Raw genomic sequence first — 18,728 nt, forward strand, 5'->3', positions numbered from 1 at the left:
TAGATTATCTTTCCAAAATATATTAAGTGGAAGAAATTCAACATGCACTTATAGCAACGGAACCATGCATGCCCTTGTATTATTATGTCATATTATCTTTTGATCCTCAATTTTATGAAGAGGATAAAAGAAATCCCAACTTGGAAGCAACAATGAATGAGGAATACAATTTGTTCATTTTGAACCACAAATTGGATTTGGTTCTATTTCTAGCAAGTCCAAAGCTTGATCATTGTGAATGGATCTAAGAACGAGAATACTAGAAAATTATTGGGAATTAGGATATACCAAGGGAGGTGGGGGCATGAATCAATATTTTACAAATTGTACACTCCTTTAACAAATCATTCAATCTAATAAAATTGGCAAATAGCAAGACCTTATTCACATGACAAATGTACATAGTGATTTTACTTGGAAACGAATCCTAGAGAAAAACACAAAGCTTATTTTTATTATGATGTAAATCAGAAGCCCCAGCTTTGATTACATCAATGTTTATAAGGACCTACTCACAAGAGGGACTAACCCCTTCAGATCTACACGCACCACTTGTACCACTTGCTCTCATACCATTTGTACTACGCACCACTTGTACCACTTGCTCTCATACCATTTGTACTACTGGTATAAAAATTTAATTTGGTACCACTTGTATCACTTGTATGATACCCAATAGAAATATTGGGAGTGAGAAAACAATTGTTATCTTGGTGTTCTTCTAAAGTAATTAGTGTAGGGAATACAATGGCCATATGAGCGAGAACAATATGCTTCCATTAATATGGAATCATTGTGCACAACTGCCTCTATGACTGTACAAAATTTAGTTTAAAATTTATTCCAAAAGATATCTTTTACAATTTTTATATCTCTATATATACCACTTTTATCAATGGGGAAAAACTTTCTAATAAGCCCTCTTCACATTAATTGGACTCATACAACTCCGTAAAACTTATTTAATAATGATGAATTGCATTGCATTACAAGAATGATATTTTATCCACCTTGAAGAGCAAAGGTGTTAGAACCCAAACAAAGATTCACACATATCTTCTATTAGGAAATTTTGCACTCACTAACCTCCAATGGAATAATAATTGAAGGAACATTTAAAAAAGAACAAAGAAGACATAGTTATACACCAAACAAAAGTCACACTATATTTTATTAATTAATCAATAGTTACATATATCAAAATAGATCACTGATCATAATTACTAAAAATAGCTAACCTAAAAGCTCACAACAATTAACAATGTGTAACACACATGTAATACACATGGAACTATTACTTCCAAGCCCTTCCCTTAATGTTTACATGTCAAATATTAAAATCACAAATTACAATAGCAATATTGATCTTTGTTTTGTTGATCTTCATTAACACCTACACCCACAGTGGAGCCTCACATACTACCCTCTCTCTTCGCCAAAACTTCAAGCATATCACTTGACTAATTTAACAGCTTGTGACCATCATTGACATACTTGTACGACCAAAGGCTCTTGACTACAAAGAAAAATAATTTGTTATTGAATCACTGTATGGACTTACTTCTATCTATCAAAATGCATTGAATTGCAATTTTCATAGTTATATAATTAAATAGTTTGGGTAGTGTGTATATTGAGAAGTCAATCATACAACTTGACAATTTTTAACATACACAAAAAGATAATTACAATTTTGATAGTTATATAGTTAAATGGTTTTGGTATTTTGTATATTGAGAAGTCAATCATACAACTTGACTATTTTTAACATACACACAAAGATAAATGATAATTGTTAATCTTGAAGCATTTAAAAAACAATTTGACCACCCACATATAATGGAATATAAACATAACCAAATTAGTAATATGTTTTATTGGAACAAAATAACATAACCACTAACTCAAACTATGTTACTTTATTCAATACAAACTATGTTACTTTATTCAATAATAACTTTCAGTTCATCATTACACACTTCAATAATAATAATGACATATTGCAACATAGGAAAACTGGGACCCACACCACAAAGTTTTACGAGGATTTCATACAACTTCATATACATACACGAGATCCCACTCAAAATGTAAGATCTCAACCCTTCAAAATAATAACGATGATGTTCCCTATTTAGCTCTGGATATCACATCTGATCTGGTATGGGTTCAACAATTCCACTAATGGATTCGTCACTAGTGGCAACTTAAATATATCCACATCAAATCACAATAAGGCAATGATTGCTTCTTCAATTAAATAGTAGAACAACACACATGCACACAAAAATATAAACACATGAAAAATACACAATCACCTTCCTGCACTATCTCATATATAATGATTTAAACTTGTAGAATTTGCATAATTATAGCCTCTCATGGTGGAACTAACTCTGATACCAATTTGGAAAAACTACCAAAGACAAACATAAAAAACTACCAAAAACAAACATAGTTACACACCAGAGACCAATCACACTATACTTTATTGGTTTATTGATAAAAGCATAGTTACATAAATAAAAGTAGATGACAGAGTAAATCCAATAAAAACTCTCAACCATTAACAACCAACTCGTAATACACACCTATGTTACACACATCTATAACATAGATGTAAAAATTATTTCACAACAAATTATGTTGTTGAACATCATTTCTTATTACTGCACTTTAATTTCCATTCCATTCTCCTCGTTGCTTAATACTACACTTTAATTTCCATTCCATTCACGTTTAATGTCCATTCCATAGTATAAGCTTTTGCCTGCCCATAAAATCCCTTTTCCACTTCGCTCATTTAAAAACATATCCCTTTTCAACTTGGCTCATTTGATCAACGCGGCCTTGTTCCTTTTCCACTTGGCTCATTTGATAAACGTCCTGTAGCTTTGCCTCTTTTTCTGGAGGAGGAGACGATGTAGCACTGTCGTTGTTCGTATTCTTCCAGTCTTTGTAAATAACATACAGAATCAACTGCAATGCTCCGAGGAAACTTTCAGACCCATTTGGTACCTGTGGATCCATAAAACCATTGAAAAATTTAACACCTCCATCTCATAAATACAGCGCTAACATAGAGTTACACTAGAATAGAGTTACCCAAATTCGGGTTTTATAAGGATTTTAGGTTGCAACGGTAAAGATTGCATGTAAAGGCATATAATAGAGAACTGTAAAGGCATATAATAGAGAACTGAACGTGTAATGATTAAAAATATTTACTTTATTCTTTGTTACTTGTAGATTTTAAAGGATAATACACTGAATTAAAAGTATTATATCTACAGCTTTGATTTCGATCATGCTAGGCAGTCATGTTTAATGATGTTCTCGGACAAGTAATTTGAATACTTACCTATTTTATTTTGTTATACAATTTTTACTTCTGTAAAAGATCTTTATGATGAAGGTTATTCAATCATGAAACAGATTTTTTTTTATCTAAGTTACCCAAAAGGTGAATGTTTATAATTGTCGTGCAAATATATTTATCATCTATGGTAAGTATTGTTAAACGTACATAAACGAATGGATCGTTTCCCAAGAGGCCGAATATGAACCAGGAGGTGCCGCATAGGAATACAAAGAGAGACAGGAAGAACGGCATATACTTTACGCTCTTCGTCTTAATCACCAACCTCTGCACATCATCGAAATCGCGCTTCAGGTCACTTCACATATCATAATAAGGCATAAATGTAAATTGTTGAAAAAAACCGCATTCTCTTGACCGTTATGCTGACTTAAACAATGCTCACTGAAAATTGGTTTTGCTAAAGAGGAAGTAGAGAGATTTACCATTACTGACAGAGGAGACCCATACATGCAGATGGAGAAGATGGCGCAAACGAAGCCGCAAAATAACCTCCTAACTTTTCCGTGCATTGCCAAGAGCGATACCAGGACAACCATTGCAAAAAAACTGAGAACAGCTACCAGAAGGCCAAATATCTTCCCCTGTTTCATCCACCGTCATTCAAATGGGCATCACCCTGCTCAGAAACAAATTTATTAATCAATACTATACTTACCCTGTATTTCTTGTCGCGAATATAGCAGATGAACACAACTGCGTAGAAGAATTCTATGACGGCCCCAGTTCCGTTAACCGTGCTCACTAGAAGGTTATTGGATGATACAAACGGCATGCCATACCATGCAGAAAGCAAGCAATTCAAAAGCGTGGAAACATACGGAAATCCAGAGAACTGTTCTGTCGATTTGTTTTTAATAATCTTCCAGAAAGTAATTCTGCAAAGTACCAATAGGATCATAAACAATTACGAATTATATATGCATCAATATGTTTCCTCATTAAATGACTACATAAGTTGGGAAAACTCACAAAGGAACTAAGAAGAGTATCAGGGCAGTGATGTTGCCTGTCATGAAAGAACAAATGAAACATTAAGAAACCGGAAACAAGCTTCTTGCATCCAAGAAATTAAAGTGGGTAGAGCGTGTATACGCACCAGAGAACAACGATCATATCATCCTCATCCACCTTATCTTCTCCATGTAACGACGGTAGAACATCAACAAAATCAGATTGATCATTGGTTTCCCTAGCCTGCTCTACATGACGGTGCTCTTCGATGATATTGCTAATGAAAGCTCTCACAAACGGCACCAGGCGGGCACAACGAGCATATTGATTCGAACCTGCATCCAAAGATGCTGCCCATGATATTGTTCAGCGCATCCGCGGTATCAGGGGACGTTTAGATGAAAGAGCATGCATCAAAACAATTATATGATAAAAAGGCGGGACAACTGATTTCAGAACAGGGCGGGACAGCAAATTTAAAATTCAAATGACAGGAAGCGCGACTAATATGCAGGCGTGGATGTGAAGTACGGTACAGTCACCGATCTGTCAGAGACCGTAGTAGTCATTTCAATTCAGTTTAGTGGGGAAGCGCGAGGGCGGATGGGGCAGCCGGAGAGGGATGCATGCCATGCCTAAGAGGGATGCATGCCATGCCGAAGAGGGATGCGGGCCATGATGCATGGTCGAGGATGAATGACGTCAACCACGCTGTCTGCGGCTGCGGCTGTCAGAGGGTACCTCCAAGGGGTACCTCCATAGCATTAACTTTGCTATGGAGGTGGAAATAGGATCTGCCTTTTCAGAGTCTTCACGGATTGGAGAAGGCGCGTGGAATTTAACATGTCTCTGATGGACAGCAGCAGAAGCAACGACGAATCTTCCTGTCCGTAAATAAAATAACAACGGAATTACAGGCTTCCCCGGTAATAAGTCAAGCAAAGTCTAATTGACTTGTTGACTTCGAAGTTTCCTTGCCATTTCACTCACATCCACTCTATCTAATTCCATCTCCCTTCCTCTTCTTAATGGATTTGGGGAAACCCTCTTCACACGTCCCAATAAGCTGAAGTCGCCACTCATTCATTTTATGTCCAACAGAAGTGTAGTGCAGAGCATGAGAATACGTGCGCTTCTCTATAGCAATTCAATGCCTCTCACTCTTCATCTTTGTCTCCTTGTTGTATATGCCTTCCTCCTTTTCCTCTGTTCCATAACCTCATGTCTCGGCATCCAATACCAGGATTGTTATTCGGATAGATTTCCATGTGGGTACCTTAACTTCGGCTATCCTTTTGGGAAAAATGGCAGCGGATGCGGTGACCCTGACTTACAGCTTCATGAGTGTGAAGATCACAGCGGCCATCCTATGCTCAATATCAGTGGAAACGAATATCGCATATTGGGGTACATGGAGTCAGAGATAAGTGACTATCAACAAAACATGACAATTGTTAACAATAATCTGTTTGGGGATAAATGCAGTTTATCAGGTAACTACTCTCAATTCTGGAGTTCCGATTCTCATTTTCAGGTTCGCGATACAGATGATGACATTACTCTCACCCTTTGGAAGCATTGCAATGAAATACCTGATCAGAACAGTTCTAGTTTATGTGGTGATCAATGGCTCTACAGTTTTAATCTATCTTTAAACTGGAAGACGCCCTCCTGTAATGTATTTCGACTTCCAGTTGTGAGACCCCGAGGTCATTTGGATAGTATTGATATTAACACTTTACGAGAGAATGGTTTTAAGGTGACATGGCAGGCCGACCCGAACAGATTTCAAATGTGTGCGGCTTGTTTCGAAAGTAACGGGAGCTGTGGTTATGACATTTCAAATCCGACAAAGTTTCAGTGCATTTGTCCCGATAACACACGGACTTCAGACAAATGCTCCTCCAATGGTGGGTTTACTCATTGGCCTCTATACGTGCCAATATGTAAAGATATATGAAATAGTCTTTTCTACTCTACCAGTTCGTATTATGTCTTCAGTTTCCCTATGCTCCCTCTTACTAAAAATTGTGGATCCTTGATACAGGAGGTCGAAACAAGTCAATTATAATAGGTAAATATGATTTCTCCTTATTCAGTATCTCCGATTTATCAACTTCAATGTGAATTTGCAATTTCTTTTTTACAATTGATATTCTTTGAGGAGTTGGAGAAAGTTCACATTGATATTAATCTCTTCAATCCACCTCAGGCTGTTCCATTGGAGGAGCTGCGCTGGTAGCAATAGCAGCAGTACTGTTCTTAAGGTTCTATGCCAAGAAGAGTATCAAAAAGCAACCCTCTCCTCTTCCTCGTACCTCTATTTCAAAGGTGGAGAAATTTCTAAGGGAATATGCTTATGAAATGCCAACCAGATATTCATACTCTCAACTTAAAAAGATTACAAACAACTTCGCAGAAAAGTTGGGAGAAGGAGGTTTTGGCGTGGTTTATAAAGGAAAGCTTCGCAACGGCGCTTTAGTGGCGGTTAAACTTCTGGATAGGCATAGGCAAGGCCAAACCCAATTCATGAATGAAGTCGCTACTATTGGACGCGTCCATCACGTCAATTTGGTTCGCCTGTTGGGGTATTGTTTCCAATCCCATACAAGCGCAGTGGTATATGAATACATGGTTAACGGATCTCTGGAGAAGTTTATATTTGCCGGAAAAGAGAAGGGGCAAGACTTAAGTTGGGAACAGTTGTATTCAATTGCTTTGGGTGCTGCTCGTGGAATTGCATATTTACACCAGGATTGCGAGAAGCGCATCATACACTTCGACATCAAGCCGCACAATATATTGCTGGACTCCGAGTTCACACCGAAAATTTCTGATTTTGGGCTGGCAAAACTTTGTGGGAAGGGAGATGACCACATTTCAGTGACTGGCGCGAGAGGGACGCCGGGTTATGTTGCGCCGGAGGTGTGGTCGAAGGATGTGGGTCCTGTTACCGATAAGTCAGATGTTTATAGCTTCGGAATGTTCTTGCTGGAGATTGTTGGGGGGAGAAAGAATATCGATGTGCAGGTGAGTCGTTCCAGTCAGCTGTACTTTCCTGAATGGGCTTTCAAGTTGCTTGAGAGTGGTGAGCTGGGGATGAGATTGAGAGGAGGAGGAGAAATGGAAGTAGAAGATGAGGAGAAGGCAAGGAGACTCACTAAAATTGGGTTATGGTGCATCCAGTACAACTACAGAGATCGTCCATGTATGAGCAGGGTTGTTCAAATGTTGGAAGGAAATGGTGACGATGTGAGCAGTCCTCCCTTGCCTTTCAATTCCTCTGCTGAACCTGAAAACCCTGTACTATATTCGGTTGTAACGTCTTCTACTGAAATTGAAATTATTAGATTGTAAACCGGTTTACTCAATGCCAAAGTAACTCGGGTAGTTAGCGGAACCTGAAAAACCTTTGCTGTCTTTCGTCGTAACGCCTTCCATTGAAATTAGATTGTGGGCCGGTCTCCTCAATGCCTTCGTTTGGAATCGACGGCTTGGCAATGGAGGAAGCACTTGAAAGACCTTCCATTTGTGCAGTCACAGCACTTCATTTCTCATGTATAGGAATGCTATGGTTGTCACTTGGAATCCACAAATATAATTAAATATTTAGTTGTCAATGATAATTGCAGAGTCCCGGTTGATTTGGTTTAATTGTGCTCTTTTGGTGTACACGCTTCTAAATGCATGTTATGTGTTTAACTTACATGCCATTAAATTATCAATCTGGGTTCTCGTAAATTTATAAGCGTTGGCCAAAGGAGTATGTATCTCCAAGTCACGCATTTCGACTTGGCCTTAAAGGGGTCATATAAATTTTCAAAAAAAACCAAATTTCCACAAATTGTACAAATTAGAATTACAAAAAATCAGTTAGAGCTACGTGTCCCAATTTTCATAAAAATCCTGGTGGATTTTTATAAAGGTGTTTCTTTGAGAAAAGATACAGAGATTTCTATAAAGGTGTTTCTTTGAAAAAAGATAAAGGAGATGAGGAACGAGCTTAATCCTTAGTGGATTTGGAAATCGAAGAGTCAGTGAAATTTAGCCACTTCCTTGAGGAGATATTAAATTGTACTAGAATTTGTGGATTGCGTAGGAATCTGCCTCTTCCGTTGCATCCAGCAAGTGGAGGAAAGTTAAAAGTCACTGCCAAGCGAGGAAGAGTTCTGGTTTATCTAAAACACTAGGTTATATGATAGGTCACTTCGGAAAACCGAATTTGAGAGGAAATAGGCTCTACTCTTTTAAATGTCGATATGACTTTCTCTTATTGCAATTAACAAATAAAAACAATGGCGATATGACTTTCTCTTAGTGCAATTAATAAATAAAAGCATTAATATTGCACCATTTAATTTCTTTCCAATAGACTCATTTATGTAGCCTCATCAAACTTTTAGAACTACAATCACGAAACATTCAAACTATCAAACCTTGCCTAGTGGATCTTTTGGTCATAGTTTTAGGTATTAAGGCTTTTATAACCTCTTCAAGGTTCTTTGGGTTAACTAGGTTCATATTCTTGGTTATAAACCAACATGTTACTAAAATTTTTTTATCACATTATTTAATGAAAGAATGGCAAGAAAGTAAAAGAACAATACTGTAATGAAAATTCAAGTAACAATGAACAAGTGAAACTTGCTATTTACAAATAAATAAAGTAAATATAAATATATATATATATATATATATATATATATGAATTACAATGTGTTGTTAAGGTTGCATAATAAAAGGACTATTTTATTTTAATATCCAAAAGATAAAAATACAATGGCTCCTATACAACTTTATTCCTATTATTTGAGCAATCTAATTATACAAAGTGTTACTAACATAAACCTAAATTACAATGTGTTGTTAAGTGTGTAAAGAATTACAATGTGTTGTTAAGCTTGCACAACAAAAGGACAATTTTATTTTAACATCCAAAAGATAAAAATACAATGGCTCCTACACAACTCTATCCCTATTATTTGAGCAATTTAATTAGACAAAGTTTTACAAACATAAACCTCCCATGGTCTCTATGAGACTAGGAATTACATATTTAAGCTTACATTTGAAAGACAAAAAATTGAAGTCATTGATGCCCATGCATACTTTCCATTGTATACATCGATATTGATGTTTAACTTAGAAAAAAAATTGTTACATCTCATTGAGTGAATGAAAAAGAGGGAAATTAGTTTTGTTCGTGATGAGAGAAGATGATTTAGAGTGTCCAAGTTGGGGTAGATTACCTAAGGAGTTCGATTGGTGCTTATTTCCTTGGAGTACGCAAACCAAAACTTAACTAGAGCTCTCCACCTAGATCAAAGAAGACATGATTTGTTTGGATGACTTGAAAGGATATCATTGTCATCCTCTATAATACCCAAATGCTTGATTTCATTAACACATGGAAAAGGTATCTTGAACAATAAGGCACTACGAAATTTTGCCTCCCCCTTTCACTATTGGATTTCTATGTGAAAGCGCTAGCAAAATTCTAGGTAAAGGAACCACCAGAATTTTGTGTGAAGGGCGCTAACAAAACTCTGTGTAAAGATAACCAAATTTCCTTGCAGGGTATCATGAAATATTGTTAATCTTTGAAAGTAACTAGGAACTCTCAAATCCACTTCAAGTAGCCATTAAAATGTGTAGTATAAATCGGCCACAATTTGGCCCAAAAAATAGAAATCTCGACATGATTTGAGAAAAACTGGAAGAATTTTTTGAAAATTCGCGTTACGGTTATCAAGCTTTAGTAATTTTGTTACCCCTGGGGTTCTTGATGGTTTTGAATCCATTTATGCCATCAAAAAAATGATTTGAACACTCTCACAGTTAGTTTTTATGAAGAATTGTTTACTAGATTCTAGTGAGAAATTCGTCGTCTAGGAGAAATTATGGGCTCATTAGACAACGCCACCATTAAAACATTGGAAATGATCAAATTAATAGACACATACTCATTAAGCTCTTTCTAAAGTGGAAATAGGAAATACATGAAAAATAATTGGTAAAAGGGAAAAATGAATAATAAATAAAAGGGTGATAGGCTCAAATAATCTTCATAAATCTATTAAAGTTGAGAATCAATAATGTGATGTGTGATTTGAGATATAAATGTTAATTGAAGTTGGGTTGTGCACCACTACTCTAAAAATGTCATCTAAAGATATCATTCATGTTGTATTATTCTATAAAATCTAAATATATCATTCATGTGAATAGAACTCTAATGTTTTATTAAACAATGTTAATATGAAGAAATTTTATCTATCTAGAATGTTCAAAACTGGTCCCATTATATCACAGCGAAATCAATTTTCAAGCAACCTTATAAAGCCCATTATATCATAGTGAAATTAGTTTGCTGCCACAAATGACATATCATAATGAAGATATACTTAAATTTTAAAAAAACTTTGATAATGCATGGAATCACTGTGGAATCGATTTTTTAAGAGTTCATATTGTCATAGTGTAAGAGTTTTGGATGAGGATCAATAGAAACTTCAATATCAAACATTCACAATCCTCTCTAAGATACTTTCATCTAACTCTGAAAATTAGCTTTTTGTAATCCATGGCATCTGAAATTTAACAAAAGTGCATCACTCTAGGTGAAAAGGAACTTGTAAATAATATAAATATGGGCCTTCACCTTTGTAAAATCCATGAAGCTTCTCATGATGTAATCTTATGACACTTTAACATTGAATAAAAATTAAGCTCTTTTCATATTATTTTTCGTCTACATTATTTCATTTATGCACTAGGGACATTTTCTACTATCAATATTTAGTCTTATTCCTCAGATATCCAAGATCATTGGTATTAGAGAAATATTCTCCTTATCATTTCTCAGCACATGTCCCTGATGAGATCAGTGTAAAGAGAAGAGTTGAATCTCAAGCTATTTTCACTTAAGAGGACAACCATTCTCACTAGCTCAAGTGACCTCCCATGGTAGAAGAAAAAAGGAATGACATAGTAGGAGATCCTATCAAGTCATTGCTCAAGGAAGAAATCACACAATAGAGGAATGAGATGATCGAAAATTTCATTGAGGTCCTTCGATGACTACTACTAATGGTTGAGATACCTTCAATAAGTAGTAATTTTGGAAGTGTGACACCCTTCAAGGTATAATATAAAATTAATATTCCCTTATTCAAAGGCTAAAGAGATGTAGATGATTTGTAGAAATGGTTAAATCTTTTGGAGGGCTATTACTATATCTGAAATTTTTCCAATAATGAGAATATCACCTTTGTGCTCCAGAAAGTTCTTCCCCATGTCAAATATCAGTGGGAAGGTTACTAGTAAAGACACATCAAAGATGAGTCTAGGATATTCAATTCAGGCACCACTTGGGCTACTTTTATTGATTCCATCAAGGAGGAATTTTAACTTGTAGGGAACTATAATGACCAATGCATGAGACAAACAACTCTGCACCAAGAGATAGACTGGAAAATGCTAGAGTACACCAATATTTTCCATAACTTGTGCTCAAATTTGGGTATCAAAGACTCTAAGTGACACTTGGTTTTGAAATGCAGAAAATGAAACACACCTGTGAGTTGGGACAATCTAGTTGATAGGGCCATATTTGGTCCAGACCTGCTCAAGGAAATGGAAGAGAAAGTAATAAAAAAAAATAGAATTTGAAGGTTTCCCAGGATAGAAAATATATGCAGATAAGAACAAGTTAAGCAATGAATTTATGTTGAGAAATGGAAATAAGAAATTCTAGTTTAATTTGTCCTTGAATTAAACTGAGAATTAGAATTGAATTCTATTCTCATAACAACTTGTAAATAGTTTTTTTTTTGTGTAATCTTGGCAGTATCTTTCTATTAATCATATGTAAGGCAAGTTACAAAAAATATGTCTAGTGGCCTCAACCTTCCCGAAGGAAATCAAGTCTGTTGGCCAGCGATCATCATGATAAGTCGTCCAAAACATAAACAGTTTGAGAATATCTATCCAAGCCTTTTAGGCTGCCATATCTATCACCCATCTATATGTACTATTTGCAATGTAAATGCTATCCGACCAGATCATAAAAAATAACAAAAAACATCAAAAACTTTTATAAATTTCATGACTTCTCGGTAGTCAATCATCAAATGATTCTACTAGGGCTGGGTCCTTTGCACTCGACCCTGGCATTTCATTTTGTTGAAGACTTTGTAGCTATTTTTCCATGTGGCCAAGGTGGACATTCTGATGGTACTATTGCACCTGTACTGCCTGTATTTCCCATTGAATATCCTTGACGCTCGATTTAGATTGTTGGGTTTGTTGGGGGGCATCCATGTTCTAGGTTTCCGACATAGCGCTCTCCAATAAGCTCTTCATTACCCAATAAATTTGGATTGGTTGTTTGAACAGAGTCATCCTTCCATGGGTGTGTCCAAGGTCCATTACTAGAGGTTCCCAGTCCTCTGCTAGAATCGGTTTTGCAGCCCCTTGGCATTCAATTCCGCCTCCCATGCCGAGATGACAGACTTCACTTGTGTCAGGGATCCAACACTATAATCATGCATGAGATTTTGCATGTTCTCTTCCCCTGTTTCCTTCCTTTTTTATGTTGGGGCTTGCTAGATGAAGCTAATGATGTTTTCCCTTTCTTGTTGTTCTGGTTGATGCCGCGATAGTGCCCTCACTTCCCCATGCCAACCTTTTCCTTCACCATTCTATCATAGATTGGGTTGCCTAATGATTGTGGTACCTCCCAAACCCTCACTAAAGATTTTATTGAACCTGCATGGAATGAGAACACAAAGAACCTCGACGCCCTTGGCCTTTGCCTTTGGGCTGACAGAAGACTTGACCATCTCCATATCTTTCAAATGACATGAATGCCTTACTCCTCTCAGACTCTCTAACCAACTCCAGGCCCGACCAAGCCTCTGACTCCATGAATTAAATGATGCCTTTACAGAATTTACAAACCAAACGCTCGATGATGACGCCAATTCCCCATACATGCCCCTCTGGGCCGGGAGACTTCCAAAAGATGTCTGACTCCATAACCGATCCCAAACCCATCTGGGCCTCAGACGCCTAGAACTACAGGACTCCTTGACAAAATTTATAGACAAATTCCTAAATGCATGCCCTGACTCCCCATACATGCCCATCTGGGCCAAAAATTTCCATAAAAGACTGAAATCGACATTTTAGACACTAACAGAGACAAACTTAACCCAATCCCAATTAACCCATGCATTATCATCACCAGACCCTACCATTCCAACTTCGAGCCTTGCTGCAATATCGCCATTTCATGAACTAGGAAGGCCTGAGAAACATACCAGTTACCCAGTCGTGTCATCACGCCTTTATTGTCACCCTAGGTGCTTTTCCTGTGGCGCAGGTCTCCAGTCCCTCGAGCTACCTTCACCACCTTACCATGTCTCCTGAGGTGAAACCACAACATTTACATGTAGAATGACAAGCTTACCACTTGTAAAACCTGATTTACCGCGCTCGAGGTCCGCCTTGTGACTTGGTTCGAGTCGTCAAGCCCTTAATTACCTGGAGCATGTGGTTGTGTTGGGTGGGCCGCAAAATTTCCCTAATCCACACTTGTTTACACATTATGACAATCCACACAAGGGTCTCATGTCCCGTCACACCCCGATTGGGGGATAACAACTTGTAAATAGTTAATTAAGTTTAATTAACTTAATTAACTTATGAATTTCAAGTTGAAAATCTTTTTGTATTCATGTATATGTTCTCCCTAAGTTTTAGGGGCCCAGTATGAGTTTAAATTGAGTTTGAAATTAGGATTCTTATGCTGTTGAAGTGTTTAAATGATACATCATGATATGTTGTAGTCATGAGTTGCCTTTGTTGAAATCTCAGATGATACTTATATTGCTTGAGCCATATATTTTTTATTCAGATTAGATTTATGGATGATTGTGGGTGTCTCTTTTGATTATGCATATAGTACACATGGAATGTTGTTTATATGGTGATCTTCATAAGGACAAGGAGAAGAACAAAGCTTGAGTACACAACTTCATTATTTGATAAGTGTCATTTCCTTTATTTTGTTGTCATCATGCCTTCAAATATGCATAAATTTCATATGGTGCAGTTATGGATGTGGATTCCTATAGTTCTTGGCTCTCACATGGTTGAGGATTGTTGTTATTGATGGTATCAAGAAAGCTTGACAAATGACTATGAGCTCATGGCTTTCTAGATACATATCGCTATCTCTATGAAGGATACATATTATGCTGATACATGAATAATTACTTAAATTACACATTGGTAAATATTGTTGGTTGGCCAAGAGAATGGTGTTATTGCAGAGTTCATGAAGACATAGTTATTTTGAAGACATGGAGACATGGCTTACTTAGTCACATAATGATGATGACTTCTTACTTTATGATGATAGGCCTGATACTCACATATGTTGCTTATCATATGTGGTATATTAGAAAACTGTCTAATGAAGATACATGGTTGATATATTGAGGGTTGTTATTCTTGGTACAATGATGATGTTATAGTCATGGATGATGACTATGGTATTTTCACATACATATGATATGATGTGAATGGTTTTCTGTTACTGCTTGGAGGTATGACATATGCTTAGTTGATTCATCGAAGGCTATGCTAAGGCTTTTTCTACTAAGGAAACAAAGAAAGTTGATCTTGATGAGATCAAGAGGATGAATTGATATCTATATACAACATACTTTGTCATAGGTTTATGATATTAAAGGTACATTGTCTTATCTTGCGAACTGATGATGGACATATACAGGTTGCTGCTTTGTACGCTATTGACATATGCTTATGGTGCAGATCATATATGGTGTATGATAGTTGTTGATGACTATCTTGGTCTTGCTTAGATCTTTGGTCTTTGTTATAAATTCCATGTATATCATTTGATGTAAAGGTCATGTAAATATTTATGATGTAATAATTGTCATATTCAGTCATGTATGGACTTTTGAGATCATGTCAAATATGTAAACCCACTTGGTTGGATGGATGAGTCAAATTTGGTGTATCCCCACTTGGTTGGGAGATTGATGTATGTATGAATCATTGGTGATAGGAAGGTCATACTCACATAGTTGAGTTATAAAGTCATGTTATTCTTTTGAAAAATATTTCTGCAGACATTGTATGTGCTAAGGAGGAGCATGGACAGTATAGTGCATCTCAGCATATACTAAGGGGGAGTTTGATTAGATAATTCAGCATGTTCCTAAAAGGAGCATGATCAATGTTCATATTCAGCAGTTTAGATATGGAATTCTTCATTAACATTGGTCAGTCAGCCCTTTGCCCTTGATGTCAAAGGGGGAGAGTAGCTTGATGTCTTGATGTTATTTACAGGTTATGGTGACCAAACACCAAAGTGGTTTCCATCAAGTTCAAAGGGGGAGATTGTTGGCATTATGATGCATGTGTTGTACTTAATGGCAACTCACTTGTAGCAGAACAAGTATATGGTCACTAGATGAATCTACAACACAGATCAGAGGTAACAAAATGATGGAACAAAATAATGGACAAAGGTTTGATACAGGGAGATTATTAGTGTGTGTTGTCCTTGATAACAATTGTTCTTTGATGACTGAACTAATTGATAAAAGTATAAACAGGATGTGACAAAATGCATGTTAGTTGTGTTTACATATGTGACAATATGCAGGGAATTTCAAAGGAATCAACTCAGAAGTAATATACAATGGAAAATCCATAATAACAGGTATATTAAGAGGTAACAGAGTAATGGTACAGAAGAATAGGATGATGTAACAAAGGAGTACAGATCAGAATCAAGCAATTAAGTAAAAGTAATGTTTTCAGGTATGCTAAGTTGTATAAGCAGGTTCACTCTACAAAAAGAGCGTATACATACGCACACACTTTCACAAGAGGAAAAGCGGGCATGGGATGAAAAATTAAGGTAAATTAAAGTTAAAGAATACCAGGGGTCCATACCATGGTATTAGCTGACAATATTGAGTGGAATAACGAATATTTGATCTCGTCCAAGGATACCACAGGTTCTAAGTGTTGTTTTGGTTTGAGGTATTGAGAAAGGCTAAAACTATATAAGGAGGAGAAGATCAAAGGGCTAGGTGTTAAAGTGAAAGGGTTTTTCATGAATACTTCTATCTGAAGTACATTTTATGTTGTAAGGGCTATGGTAATGATATGATCTGAAATATCACATGCACCTTTGGATACAATGTTGGACCAGGATCATGAGACCTGAAATGACTTATCATTGTATAATATGATAATGGATGGGCTAGATCTGATTGCTAACGCACGTTTTATCCTTTATATGTTATGAAATGGTATGTCTAAAGTCTGGAATAGCTGCGAAGATATAAGTAAGTGTTGGAAATAATACTGAGAGGGGGGTGAATCAGTATTATCAATTCAATAAAACTTTTTCATTTCCATACTCTGATTCATATATGCTGCTTCAGTTAAGAATACCCACGTATATTCAGAAAACTTATGATTCAGTTAATTGATCTTCAATGAGTGCATTAGAACATTATCAACCATATTAATAGTAAACAGGTGCAGTAAAATAGAACAGATCATCACACATAAGCCACACACATGAACACCATGATATAAGGTGGAAACCCAATGTGGGAGAAAACCACCTGCTGCAAGTCATCTCAATCTTCTTCTTAATAAGAAAATCCTCTTACAATATTTCTGTACTGGTGCAATCTTATACCAGTATGCAGGCTTCTACCTGCAGAGAGCTACAACCCTCTCTCGTTATCCAGTCTCTCCTGGAAGGGATCTACAACCCCCATAGTTCTTATACTCACTGATCCATTTACTAGTACGCAGGCTGCTACCTGCTACAATGCTCCAAAGTTTTCAACTGCTACTGGAAGGGAGCTACCACCCCCTTTGCTCTTGTACTAGCTAAGATACTAGTACGTAGGCACCGGCCTACTATCTTCTCTCCTCCGGGTACCACGTTTCATTAATTTTCATACTGGATACACCTGAAGCACAACACATAATCTGAAAGGCCACGTTTCATCCAATTTTCATACTGGACCCATCAATATCATTGAAGCACACAATCAATCAATACTAGCATCATCAATCTCTGAATCACCCAATACTGAAACAACACTTTCACCAAAACCAACCTGTGAATAATTCCTTATAACTTGCAGCTGTTCCATACATTGGTCATACCCAAATCATACCATTCATAAACATACGTCAATAATTCAGATCTAGTCTATCAAACCAGATAATGACAAACATTCCAATCCTTAAGATCTCAATCCATCAAGTATTAAATAGATCTGCAATCAACCAACTTCCTTGTGCACAAACTGAACCAATACAGCAAACAAATCTGAACCTTGAACACAACAGTAATAGATAAAACAGCTAAAACATATTTCAAGTAGAGTCCGCAACTTAGCCAATAGAAACCTGCGGATGTCCGCACTTCTGTTGTGTCAGACCTGCACACTTTCGCACCTACGCCTTCTGCTCACCTGCGCACCTACACCTTTTGATCAACTATGCACTTCCGCACCAGTGGCCACAGCTCGTCTGCGTACTTCCGCACCTGTGCCTGCGGCATGCCTGCGCACTTCCGCACCTGCACCTTCTACTGCACAGCACCTTCGCACCTGCAACGTCTGCTTCTCTACGCAACTCCGCTCCTGCGTCGTCTGCTTCTCTGCGCAACTCCGTACTAAGTCTATGGATTTCCTGCGCACCTATACACTTGCAATGCTTCTGGGCTTGCGAAACTCCGCACCTATTCCTTGTCTACACTTGTAGTCCTGCAGGTATAGACAATTTTTAGACTTTAGGAATACCCCAGACTATCAGATCTATAGATATGATCATGCGCCAAGGAGATCTCAACCCATCAATAGATCTGACTTGTAATCCTCATATTTCTCCTTGATTTAGATTCAATAATTTCTCTCCAACTGATCAACAGTATTTCAGATCTATCTTTTCTTAAGATATTCAACACATCAGTTACCCAACCAAATGATCTCCTTTCCTTTTTATAGGCTAGGCCTTTACTCAAACCATGGTCCAAAACCATAGGTATTCAATACTAGCAACCCAATGCCTTGGATCAATACTTTAGATGCAAAACAACGGACCAAAACCATAGGATCAATCATGTCGGGCTAAATACCGTGGACCACCATAGGATTTCCCACATGTGTGCGCTTTTCTCTGCATGAAAGTGTGTGTACTGGGGGTCCGCACCTTTTGCACGGTATACCTGCGAACATGACTGCACTTTGTGAATAGCGTGCTTGCGGGTCCGCACCTTTTGAATGGTGTACCTGCGAACCCCTTATTTTCTTCCATTCTG

The 18,728-nt window shown here is 37.1% G+C and overlaps 2 protein-coding genes across 2 annotated transcripts; one reads left to right on the forward strand and one right to left on the reverse strand.

Annotated features, from left to right (window-relative positions):
- Nucleotides 1-2,799: 2,799 nt before the first annotated feature.
- On the reverse strand, nucleotides 2,800-4,889 carry LOC149174459 (bidirectional sugar transporter SWEET1a-like). Its single transcript, XM_089420857.1, has 6 exons — nucleotides 4,479-4,889; nucleotides 4,352-4,388; nucleotides 4,038-4,257; nucleotides 3,805-3,963; nucleotides 3,434-3,646; nucleotides 2,800-3,018 (listed from the first exon to the last, which is right to left on the reverse strand). Exons 3-6 carry the CDS (start codon nucleotides 4,152-4,154, stop codon nucleotides 2,800-2,802), a joined length of 708 nt encoding a protein of 235 aa, XP_089276983.1. The 5' UTR covers nucleotides 4,155-4,257; nucleotides 4,352-4,388; nucleotides 4,479-4,889.
- Nucleotides 4,890-5,400: 511 nt separating this feature from the next.
- LOC149174460 (LEAF RUST 10 DISEASE-RESISTANCE LOCUS RECEPTOR-LIKE PROTEIN KINASE-like 2.4) lies at nucleotides 5,401-7,936 on the forward strand. Its single transcript, XM_089422605.1, has 3 exons — nucleotides 5,401-6,243; nucleotides 6,381-6,407; nucleotides 6,546-7,936. Exons 1-3 carry the CDS (start codon nucleotides 5,424-5,426, stop codon nucleotides 7,688-7,690), a joined length of 1,992 nt encoding a protein of 663 aa, XP_089278731.1. The 5' UTR covers nucleotides 5,401-5,423; the 3' UTR covers nucleotides 7,691-7,936.
- Nucleotides 7,937-18,728: the final 10,792 nt, after the last annotated feature.

The sequence above is a fragment of the Pinus tabuliformis genome, chromosome 4_1 (genome assembly GCF_031772625.1).
Source record: "Pinus tabuliformis cultivar Carrire ecotype Pingquan chromosome 4_1, CPIR1, whole genome shotgun sequence".
In the NCBI taxonomy this organism is placed as follows: domain Eukaryota; kingdom Viridiplantae; phylum Streptophyta; class Pinopsida; order Pinales; family Pinaceae; genus Pinus; species Pinus tabuliformis.